Genomic DNA, 12,711 nt, shown 5'->3' on the forward strand with positions numbered 1-12,711 from the left:
GGATAAGACAGGGAGATCTAGTCCTCAGAGTTTAAAAAAAAATGGTGTAAACTTGGTCATCTTTAAGGCCTCTTTTCACCTGAAATAACTTGTTAGATATACATTAACTCTACAACATTTGAATTTTTAAAATATTAAAGAAACCCAGTCATCTGTTATGTCTTTTCATTTAATTGCACTGAAGTGTTAGAAGTAAGAACTAGTTGAAAGTGATAACTAAACATTGCTTTTATGTTATCATTGACATTTGCAACTAAATATGATAATCTCTTAAGTTAATTGTTTTCTTTTTTGGTAATGTCATGTGAAAATGGGGAAGTATTAGAACATTTAACTTAAGATTTGCTACCACCCTTAATTCACACTAAAGATTTTTACTCTAATTTGCTAAATAGCTTAGCCTGAGTTAGCAGCAATTAATAGAAAAACTAAGTGGGATATAAATAACCTAATATTTGAGTGTGGCTTGGGGGAGTTGATCTTGGCTCTGTTATGATTAAACTGTGTGATGTCACTAAAATTGCTTTACTTTTCTGGGCCTCAGTTTCCTAATTTGTAAAATGAATATGTTAGATTAGGTGGTCTCCAAGGTTCTTTTCAAAAAGTCAACTATTCTCTTTTCTTATTTCTCCAAAAGAGAGACTGAATGTGTGATGCTGAGTATATGTGTTTATGAGAAAGTGATGTAGAGGAAAGGTAATTGAAAAGATGGTTTTTACTTTGGGAATTTTCTTTACTTCAGGTTTGTTAGAAATTTATATAACTTTATTCACAGGACAGGTTAAGTAGCTGCTACAATTCCAATTGAATGTTTAGGTTGTGCCATGGAACTGGAGATGCACTGGAGTGAAAGGCATAGATAGCAGTCCTGTATCTTTAGCCCAAAGATAGTACAAAGTGCCTGAGAGGGGAGCTCAGAATTATTTAGGTAGGAGTAAAAAGACTGAGTTTAGATTAAATTTTTTCCTATCTTCCCTCTTCACAAGTGTTGACTACCTAATTACAATAAAATACTTAAACATACAGAAACCCTTACAAGCAATGGAAAAAAGCTGATGCAGAGAAATAATAGAAAAAAAAATCAAAGGGCTGGCTGGAGGGTGGAGAAGGTTAAATATTGCATGATGTTCAATTGCAGAATATAACAGATTTTCCAAGTAGAGGACAAAATTGAAACATTATTTTTTTAAAGCAATCGGGGTTAAGTAACTTGCTCAAGGTTACAAGGCCAGTTATTTCTGGGTGTGGTGCTGAGTGTCTGAGCCCGGATTTGATCCAGGTCATCCCGACACTGGAGCCGGTGCTCTTACTCGCTGAGCCACCTGGCCGCCCCAAAACATTTATTTAGATACCAGAAAACCAAATCCCCAAATCTGTAAGCCGATTCCATCAGAGTAACAAAGATATTAAGAAGCCCAGCACTTGAGAACCACAGCATCCTTTAGCTTTTCCACAAATCAATATAAGATCGATATTTACTCACAAACCTCTGTATTTCCTTGTCTGAGCACCTCTCTCTTCCACTGTCTCTCTGGCTCTGACTACCAGCTTCCTGTGGGCTCTGCTTGCCATCAGCCCTACCAAAGGCTCCATGTGACTACTACTTCCAGGGGTAGAGTTTATCTTTGAAGCAGGGAAGCTTCCTGTGGGCTCTGCTCCACCCTTCAGCAAATTCCCTCCATCAAAGGCTCCATGTGATTACATTCAGCCTATTAGGGGGCAGAGTTTACTTTTGAAGCAGGGGAGGTCTTCAGATTCCACCCTACGTCTATTAAGGGGCAGGGAAGATCTTCAAATTCCCATTCCCATTAAATTTGGCCCCAAGATCTTTCATATCCCTTACATAATAAAAATACACTAACAATAAATGAGAGTTTAGGGATAATTGGTGGAAAAGACTGATATCAACAGAACTTTGCAACAATATAACAGGGATAATAGAAATACTTAGTACAGAAAACAATAGCTTAGGGTGGGGGATTGGGCACAAGCACCCCATCCTTCCCCCCTTGAACAGAAAGGGCTCAAAATCTTGGGGTAAGGGGCAAATGTCTCTTCTCCAAAGCTACTTCAAGCTGAAATTGGACGTAGAGTTGTCCCTGCCCTATGAGGTTCCATTCAAAAGTTAAGTTCTTTAGCTGTCATCTGGAACTTGGTCAACGCCAGGTCCAGGAGTGGCACATCACAGTGATTGGGTGACTTCTGGCATAAGTGATCAGGCATCTGCAGATGGAGGGTACTAAGCCTGCAGGAAACAAATCTCACAAACAAATTTAACAGACAAAAAGCCAAAAAGAAACAAATATAGGGTCAGCCGTTCCTCTGGAGTCTGTGAACTTACTATCATAGTCTCGTTCACAGTAGAATATATGAGTTAAGGGTACGATTTGGAAATCACCTTCTCCTGAATAAACAACAGCTATGATATTGTTTTTCCCATGTGCTATAATCTCCACAGCCTTTGGAACTTAATCTGACTTCCACTTTACCCATACTTTAGCTCCCAATTTTATTCTATTAGTAGAACCAGAAACTTCAGTTCCTCTGATAGTTATTTCAGAAGGAGGGTCAGTTTTCACAAGGGGTATTGTTTCACAAGGAATAATGATCACTTGAACTATTCTATCCTTTTTACAAAACTATATGTGTTCTTAACCCATATTTTGGAATGTCACAATAATTTCTCCTTGATAATTAGAATCTATTACTCCAGCCAATACATGTATTCCTCAAGCTGCTAAACCTGATTTAGGTAATATCCGTCCAAAATGATTTTTAGAGATTCTCATACATATTCAAGTAGAGATGTTTCTTATTTCTTTTCTATCCAACCAAAAGTCTTCTAAACACTGTAAATCATATCCTGCCGAGCCAGGTGTTCCTGAATACTGTGCTGGTTCATCTTGCCTCACAGTCTGTTGCTCAATATTTGGGATCTTATGTGTCTGCTGTTTTCTAATTTGCAGATTTGGGGTCATCATTCTGACTAGAGGTGTACTTCCTACCAATGGTCTATTATTCAAATTACATAAATCAGTGAACAAATTATCTTTCCAATGTTGGGGGATCTGAATTATTAGAACTTAATTTCCTTAACTGTTCTTTCAATAATCCATTCATTATTTCAATTAACCCAGATGCTTGTGGATAATATAGAATATGATTATATCCATTCTCTATTATTTAATATATAGTATCTATTCATTTTATTACTTTTGAAATGTGACCCATTGTCACTTTGAATTTGCATTGGAGTTCCATAAAATAGACTTATGAGATCTAGTGTTTTACAGGTGTTTTTCTGGGTTGCGTTCTTATAAGGACAAGCCACTAGTATACCTGAGTAGGTGTCAACACAAGTACTTATAAATTTGCATCCTTCATCTTGTGGTAGAGTACCAATATAATCTATTTGCCAAATTTGGTCTGAGACTTTTTCCTTGCTATCTACCCAGTTACTACCTGAGAAACAGTTCCTTCCTCTTTCAGTTGATATATATGACATTCCTCTGCTACCTGTTTTAATGAGAGATATTAATACCTCAATTTTATGCCTACCAGTGTATGGCCTGGACCCCTAAATGTTAAGCTGTTTGATGGACCCATTTTGCTAGTACTGGATCATCAGTTGGTGTCAGAGTAGGGGCAGTATGTTGAGTAGCAATCTTTGCTAGTTGGTCAGTATGTGTATTATACTCACGATCTGGCATGGTGAGGGCCATCTGCATGAAAAACTGACAAATTAGTAACCAAATACATGTCCCTATCTTCCCATAATTCTTTGCCCCAGATTTGTTTATCATGAATTTCTCAATTTTGATTTTTCCACATGGAAGCTAACCCATTAGTTACCACTCATGAATTAGTAAATATATGACACTGTCCTCCTTGTTCTGTTTTAATGGCTTGATATACTGCCATAAGTTCAGCATATTTTATCCCAGTATTTTCCAAAGTCTGCCTAGTACGTTCATTATAGGCTATTGCTTTCCAGTGTCTTTTAGGGCCCAAATATTTTGCTGTCCTGTAAGAAAACCATGCATGTTTCTTTTCTTCAGTTAATCCATCATATCTGTTATTTCATTTTACCAAGGACTGTACCAACTGTTGTTTAGGGTCAGGGGATGTGTCCCTCAGTATCAATGTTTGCTATACATTCATGTAGAGTAGAAAGTCTACTTTTGCCTGTTTTCGCTCTATTTTGAATATACCATTTCCATTTAATTATGCTGGCCTCTTGGGCATGTCCAATTCTGTAAGAAGCTAAGGTACTCATTACCCAGGTCATAATTGGGATTCCAGGCCTTAATATCACTTCATGACTGAGAATCAGTTGTTTAGTCTCAACCAAAGCCCAATATGCAGCTAACAACTGCTTTTCAAAAGGTTGAACTACAGATGAAGGAAATTTCCTAGACCAAAATGCTAAAGGTACATTTTGGCTTTGTTGTTTTTGCCATAAAATCCAGTTGGCATAATCATCCTATACTGTCACTTGTAATTACACTGGACCATTTTGCTTAGGCCGTAAATCTAGGGCCAGTTGTATAGTAACTTTGGCTTTTTCAAAAGCTTTACTCTGCTCAAGTCCCAAATCAAATTCATATTTCTTCCTAGTAACTTTATATAAAGGTTTCAAAATCTGCCCCAGATGCGGTATGTGATGTCACCAATATCCAAATAATCCTGTAAACTTTTGGGCCTCTTTCTTATTGGTAAATCTTGAATCTTTTGTTGAGCTTCCTTCAGGTAAATTCAGGGTCACCTCTCAATATATCTATTCCAATGATGTATTCAGGAATGGGTAAAATAACCATGGTATATTCTTTCTTAGGTAATTGTCCAATTTTCATCATTAGTTTGACTTATCTGGCTTCTTCAGTCAGATTCATATCAGCTTCTTCCAGTCTTGTGATGGTAATAGGAGTTCCATGCCTGAATTTATTGGGGTTCTCATAAATAAGGGAGGCCTCTGTTCCAGTATCCATCAGTGCCCTGGTTACAGTATTAGATACATTTTTCCATTATATTGTCAGATGGATATGGGGTCTACAGCTCATCTGCACACTTATTTATTTATTTTTGGAATTGGGAGGGCAGGGCAGTTGGGGTTAAGTGACTTGCCCAAGGTCACACAGCTAGTAAGTGTTAAGTGTCTGAGGCTGGATTTGAACTCAGGTCCTCCTGACTCCAGGGCTGGTGCTCTACTCACTGCGCCACCTAGCCACCCCCTGTACACTTCTTTCATCTGATATAGGGCTTGGCCAATTTCCTATTCTCCCTGAAGGTGTGACGAACTTGGATATAATGGTTCAGGAGCATCTGTAGGGGCAGCTTTCACTTGTCTATTCCATCTAACATTAAGCCCCTTAACTTGGTACATTTTATATAGTTCATTAGTTGGAATACCATCAGTTCTTCCAAAATCAACCTTGTTTCATTTTCTTTTAAAACCCTTTAATTTGGGGGGGCGGGAGGGATTAAAGAAACGTTGCTTTATTCCTACACTCTGATTTTAAAGTTGCTCGATATACTTTATTTTTTCTGATCTCATATCTTTGGTTTCATTGGTATGAGATGAATCTCTTGGTGAGAGAACTTTGATTAATGTAGATCAGCACTTGGTCTGCAGCTTTACAGTTTGAGAGTATTTCCTGAGGGAGTGGAGAGAATAAGTGATGTGTTTGGGGCACACAGCCAGAATGTGCCCAAGATGGGGCTTCAGCCCAGGTTTTCCTCACTCTGAGGATAACTCTTAAGCAGCGCCACCGCTTGTTTGTTCCATTATTATAATACAGTATGAAAGAATTTAAAGGCTGTCTTGCTAACATATTTGACTATATGCTGGTAAATTTTTTCCATTGTACTTTTTGTTTTTGAAGGAATGTGATTTAATTGCCAAAGAACCAAAACCCTTGGCAAAGGAAGGAAATCTAGGCGGGCCTATCGTTGTTCCTACAGCAGGAGAAGAGCCACCTGTGGAACCAAACAGTTTAATGACGTCAGTGAAAAAGACCATCACTTCACAAGGAGAGGAAGGCGATAAACAACCTGCCTTTTTAGACCTGGCAAAAGACGATAATAAAAACAGGGATGGTCCATTGCAGCAACAGGAAGGCGATCAAAATAGAACTTCTTCATCAAACCAGTATCTCACTAGTGACCTAGTGAAGGCCTTGGACCGAATAACACTGCAGAATGCTCCCCACACTTCCCAGAGCTTTACTGCTGGAATAAAGAAAGATTCCAGTCCTCACCTTACCTCCATCACGTGCACTAAAACATGTCCACATATTTCTACTTGTGGAAATGTGCTCTTTGAGGGAAGAACTGTTCAACTAGGAAAACTATGTTTTACTGGGGTTGAAACTGAAGAAGATGATGATTCTGCATCTAACTCATCAGTGGAGCAAACATCAATTGAAATACCCAACATGCCACCACTCCATGACTCTGATCTATATGTTGAGATTGTGAAAAATACTAAATCTGTTCCTGAGTATTCAGAAGTGGCTTATCCTGATTATTTTGGTCACATTCCACCTCCATTTAAAGAACCTATTTTAGAAAGACCCTATGGTGTGCAAAGGTGAGTAATCTGTTTCTTTTTCCTCCAAAAAAGGACCATTATAATATGAATAATGACTTTTTCTTAATTTTCAAGGATAATTAATTGTATTTCTTTATATTTGCTTCATGTTTAGGAAGAAAATTACTTCAGAGGGAAGTTATTAGCATTTTTAGCCTAACAAATGCAAGCACATTCTGACATTTAATCTTCAGTCATTAAAAAAAGTTAAACATTTACAACTATGATGCTGTGTAGAAGAAACTGGAAAATGTTCAGTTCAAAAATATCTTCATACCATTATTAAGTTGCAAAATGTTAAAATTTATTGTTGATTAATTTTTGACATATATTCCTTAAAAATTAAATATTTCAGTTACATTGTCCCCTTAGATTTTTGTCTTGGGTGTGCAGGTTGGAAATAAAATATCAAAAGAAAGACCAGATACATTGTACTAATGTGTTACATCTTAAATTTGATGTTGGAAATTTGCAGTAAAAATAAAATATATAATTAATTTAAGAAATAACTGTATAGGGGCAGCTAGGTGGCGCAGTGAATAGAGCAGCTGGATTCAGGAGGACCTGAGTTCAAATGTGACCTCAGACACTTAACAATTACTAGCTGTGTAACCTTGGGCAAGTCACTTAATACCAATTGCCCTGCCTTCCCCCTTCCAAAAAAAAAAAAAAAAAAGAAGTAACCGTACAACAGGTGTGGTAGTATGCATATGTAATTCCTGTTATGGGGAGACTGAGGCTAGTGAATTGTTTTATTACTTATTAACTGAGTTGATTCGGTGTCCACACTAAGTCTTGAACAAGTATGGTGAACTCTTGAAAGCATGGGTTCACAAGGCTACCTAAGGAGAAATAAACCAGCCCAGGTCAGAGGTCTGGTGCCAATCAGTAGTAGAATTAGGCACTTCTAATCAAGGCAAGATAGGAAAACCTAGCCATTCTCCCCTGACCACAAAACCCAAATAAATGAATAAAAAGAAAGACAGAAAAAAGAAATGATTGAAGTGATTTATCTAGTGATTTCAGATAGATGATTATTTGTAAGTGTTTTTAAGGGAGAAATTTATAAGAGATTGCCTTAGTGGGACTAATGACTGGACCATTTTATACAGGTGAGATATTTTAATAGTCATTTGTCATTGAAAATTTTAAGCAGTTATTTGTTTGTGGTCCCTTTCCAGGTGATGGTACTAGCTGTAAAAAGAAATACTCAAGAATGTAGAATATGAGGTCTGGTAGATGATTTTTCCTAGAATTTTCTTTCTCTCCATTGATGGGCATTTTCCCCATGGGATTAAAATACAAAAAATGAATAGTCCCTGTCCTCAAGGAACTTATTTTTAAAGCCTTTTAACATGCTCTAGGATAATTCTACTGCAAAAAAAGAAAAATGTTAACAATATTTATAAATTCCGCATTATACATATTTTATGATCTTGTTAATGAATAAAACAGTTATATATGTGTGTATGTATATATGTGTATATATGTATAATAAACAAGTGCTCAGGGCTGCTTTTACTCTACCCAAGAGGTTGACCAGAACCAAGAAGGTCAGCTCTAAGCCCGTATTAAATATATACAAGACATAAGCAGATTAAAAATGCTTTAACAATATTTTCATATACAATAATGATATACTACTACTTGTCAAATTATTCCATGAATAAAAACAATAAAATCTTTAAATCTGTCTTAATGACTTCAATTTTTACTAAAGATTTAGTGGAATAATATACTTATTACTAAAAGTTAAAGACAATAGGAAAGAAATTATACATTATAATATCTTTGTGCATGGACTTAATGGTAATTTTGATTAGTAAATTATATTTCTAATAATCAATATAAAACAAAATTATATTCAAATTATAATTTCTAATAAAAATACCTATCAGTGCTTCATTACTCCAAGTTTTGAAATATTCAATTTAACATTTACTAAATGCTATGTGCAAGGCACTATGCTAGGCACCTGGAATATGGAAGCAAAGATGAAATTGTCCCTGCCTTCAAGGAGGTCTGGGGAAGGATGCAACATATATTCAGATAAGAGAATGCAAAATACACTTTTATAACTCTGCAAAATTATATACTTCAAATATTTCTTCATAAATTATATTCATCTTTCAGTTATTTACTGCTGATAACAAGTATGGCTTGTTTCAGCCCAATGCTCCAGTCTGTGAAGACCTTTTTGGATCCTGACACTATCATCCACTAATATTAACAATCTCTTCCAGTTTTATGTCATCTGAAAATTTGACAAGTGTGTCATTTATGCTTTTATCCTATGTGTGCACCCCAAAAACTGTGTGCAGCAGAGATCCTTACCCATATAATACTCAGAGGTTTCTCAAAGTAGGAAGCAGAAAAGAATGGTTTATTTACAATATTGAGAAAGGGCCACCCTCCTGACAAATGGTCAGGGAGGAGAAGCAATTTACAAAAGGAAATGGCGAAGTTATAAAGCCCTAAAGCTGAATTCTCCCCACCCACTCCTGACCTTTTTCTTCCATTGGCTGGAAGTTAGGTGTACAGTCTAAACGTGGAAATCTACCTCAGCTACTGGAACAAGGAAACAGATCACCCAATGTACATTTGAGAAAGCACTTCTGACCTTATTTGGCACATCTTGTGCTGAGGTGGCATTGGGGAGGGTCTCCATTGTTCTAAGTCCCAGATTCCTGCAAGGTCAGGTGACTTCTGAAATTAGGCCTAGTGGATTCTAAAGCCACTCTAGATTTGATTTTTCAGAATGGGGAAACTTCACTGCAAATTATCTCTCACATCCAAATTATTGTTAAAAATATTAAATAGCATTACCCTAGGAATAGATTTTTGGTACACTCCACTGGACACCTCTTATTATATTGACTTCAAACAATGATTGGTCCTTTCGTCTAGCTGTTCAGTCAGTGCTGACTCTATCCATTATTTAGCCCACATCTCTGTCATTTCCATAAGAAAGGTATGAAATAATTTAGCAGATATTTTGCTGAAATCAAGATAAAATCTATCTCTAGTATTTCCCCTTCAAATACATTCAAAACTCTTGGAAAAAAAAAGAAAATAAATCTAGTTTGGCACCTCTTCTGGAAGCCATGCTAGCTTTCTTTGATCACCAATTCCCTTTCTAAATGTTCTTTAACCACTTCTTTTTAATAACCAGTTCAAGAATTTTCCTGAAAATTACATTCAAGCTTACTGAGTTTCCAGACTCTATCCTCTTCCCTTTTTTGAAGAATGGAGCAACTCAGTTCTGCAGCACTTTTTTCATTTTCTTGAGCTTTTAGAGATCACTGACAATGGTTCAACAACCACAACTGCCAGTTCCTTCAGTATGCAGGAATGTTGTTTATCTGGTTGAGGTGACTTGAATTCAAAGGCAACTAGGTGCTGTCTTTCTGTCTCCTTACTTATCTGCTGCACCAACTTTTTTTTTTTTTTGCCTTTTGGAGTGCAGTTGGGGTTAAGTAACTTGCCCAATGTTACATGGCTAGTTTTTTTGCGTGGGTTTTAAGTGTCTGAGGCCAGAACTGAACTCAGGTCTTCCTGACTCCTGGACTTTACTCATTGCGCCATCTAGCCACCCCGCACCAACTTTCTATTTGAGATTGCCCCCTCTTATTTTCAATGTAAGGGTTGTTCTTCTTGTCAGAGAAAAAATATGTATGAAAATAATTGAGCAGTTCTGCTAGTTCTCTCTTGTCATTTAAAATTTTATCAATGCCAAGCAGTGGTCCTCTATCCTTTCTTTGATCTTGCTCTTTCACCTAATATAGCTTTAAAAGTCTCATTTTTTTGTTGTCCTTAGCTTTCCTTGATAGATACAGGTCCTTCTGAGCTTTAGCACTGCGGACACTATTTTTATAGGACTACCATATGCTTTCATTCATTCTCTGTTATCTGCCTTTGCTTCATTCTTTTGTACATATATTTTAAAAATCTAAATTAGTTGGTAATTTCCTTGCCCTTTCAAATCACTATCTTTATGCAAGTTCAACTTTTCCTTCTTATTTGAATTGTTTCATTTGTGTCTTCAGAATCTCTTTCTTGAGAGTTTCCTGTTCCTCATGGGTTGACTTCCCCTGTAGAATCTGAATGCATGGGATCTCACCCATCCTTCCTCTGAACCGTTTGAAATCTGGTTTTCCCAAATTTACTATGTATACCATACTATTCCTGGCTTTCTTTTCCTTCATAATAATTTACTCACAAGGTTTTCATAGTGTTCACTTCAGCAACCCATTCTTCCATGTCAGAATCAGAACCAGAACAAAACTTACTACTCTTGATTCTCCTTTTTGAAGCAGAGAATGTTATCAGTTAAGCTTAGTGAAGATATTATTTGTCCTCTGCTTTTGGCAGAGAAAGAACTATTTCTGGGTTGGGATAAATGAAGTCTCACATCACTGTTCAATTGTGCCTCTGTGTCATTAAGGGCAATTAGCTGTTGTCTTTAGGATTTATGATCTACATTCCAAAATTTGTATCTATTACTTTTTTCTTTTTAGGTGGTCTGCAGTATATTCAGATGACAAAATAATTTCTGTTTTTTCCTTCACTGATCTTCGCTCTAATTCTGTCAACTATTCTTTCCCCTCTCTGGTTCTTGGGTTTCTTCAAGTTAATATACCTTCTTAATATAGAATATTTAATGTGTTTTCTTCCTCTTTTCTTCTCCTTCCCTTTTTATCTATCCTTTTTCTTTTGAATAAGTTCTACCCATTTAGAGATATCTTCCCCAGGCATGCATTTCATCCCACTAATTTTCAGTGATAACTATAAGATGAATTTTGTTTCCTTGCGTTAGGATCTCTAGTTCCTCTTATTGCCTGTACTTTGGGCATTTGAATATAGAAATTTGAGACCATTGATTTTACTGCTGGCTCCTTTCTTGGATTTTGTCTTTGAATTCCTAGTATTTCAACTGCTATCATTCCTTTGTTGTAGCTGCTCTCTGTAGTATCTAGCACCCCTTTTGATTAGATTTGCCAAATACCAGACAAATAAATATTTACCAGACTTTATTAAGACTGGTAAGACTTTCTTCCATCCATGATCAGTAGGTTATCATAACCACATTAAGCTGTGATCCAGAAATCCAAATCCCACTTTGAAGCACTATCTTCTTAGGCACCTGTTTATTTCTACATTGGTTTTTCCCTTTTGCAACCCTTGACATTAAAAGGCAGCAGTAAGGATTATGTAACCTGGTCCCCTATAATGCGTGAGTTTCTTCTACAAGACTCTGTAATCTTTGGCAGTACTTTCTGGGTTCCTTTTGGCTGTATTGTTTGTGTTCATTTGAATCTCCAGAAGTGAGCAGTAGTCATTTGCTTTGATTAGAATTGGATAATTGTCTCAGAAAGACGCTAGATTCCTCTCTTGTTTTTGTTAGGTTGACAAATATCTTAGTACCCTTGATCAGGCAGTGATCAAACATCACAACTAGTTTCTTCCTCTCATCCTTAACTGAGTATAGTCTCTCATGACTGTTTGTATATCTATAACCTGAAGGATAAGCAACTGCATCCTCCTCACAGTATTTAACACCTTCATCTTTGGGGGAAAACTTCAGATTTGTTTTTTAACTCAAAGTGTACAGCAATCTTTTTCCTTCCCCTCCTTTCCTGTGTGACATTCTTTGACTCTCTCACCCCCTGACAAGGATCTTTTCTTAGTCTGCCACTCCATATAGTTTTTACCTCCTTACTAAAGACCTGATTCCTATTCTAGTTTGGAATACTTCATGGTCTCTGATAATCTGCAATGTTAGAGTCCTTGAGTCATTTCAGCCTTCTCTTCTAGGAGGGAGATGAACTTATACTTGGAACATAGATGAATACTCATTTGACTGTTTTTGACTTCAAAATGTTCGTGCTTTCCATATTGACTGAAATTCTCAGCCCTGTCTTTTGAACTACTTGTGAATACTCCTAGTTCACCTTTTAAGCATCTCACTGAGACTGTAGCCTTTAGTAACATCTTAGTAGTTTGACATTTACCTGCAACTTCCTTTTCTCAATTTCAAAAACAATTTGACAGCTACAACTTGCCTTTTCCTACAGAAGCTAGAAATTGCTTGCTGGATTTGGAAGTGGATGATTCTAGGTTTG

At 36.7% G+C, this 12,711-nt stretch overlaps 1 protein-coding gene across 3 annotated transcripts in view; it reads left to right on the forward strand.

Annotated features, from left to right (window-relative positions):
• Positions 1 to 12,711, forward strand: part of AGTPBP1 (ATP/GTP binding carboxypeptidase 1) — a 238,964-nt gene that overhangs the window by 119,907 nt on the left and 106,346 nt on the right. For all 3 annotated transcript variants that reach the window (XM_069105050.1, XM_069105046.1, XM_069105052.1), the window contains one exon: positions 5,883 to 6,589. In XM_069105050.1, the coding sequence (XP_068961151.1) occupies positions 5,883 to 6,589 (707 nt within the window). The remainder of the gene's footprint in view (positions 1 to 5,882; positions 6,590 to 12,711) is intronic.

The sequence above is a fragment of the Petaurus breviceps genome, unplaced genomic scaffold, assembly GCF_028583685.1.
Source record: "Petaurus breviceps papuanus isolate PSGF00001 unplaced genomic scaffold, PetGlider_PUasm1.0 138, whole genome shotgun sequence".
Taxonomy (NCBI): Eukaryota; Metazoa; Chordata; class Mammalia; order Diprotodontia; family Petauridae; genus Petaurus; species Petaurus breviceps.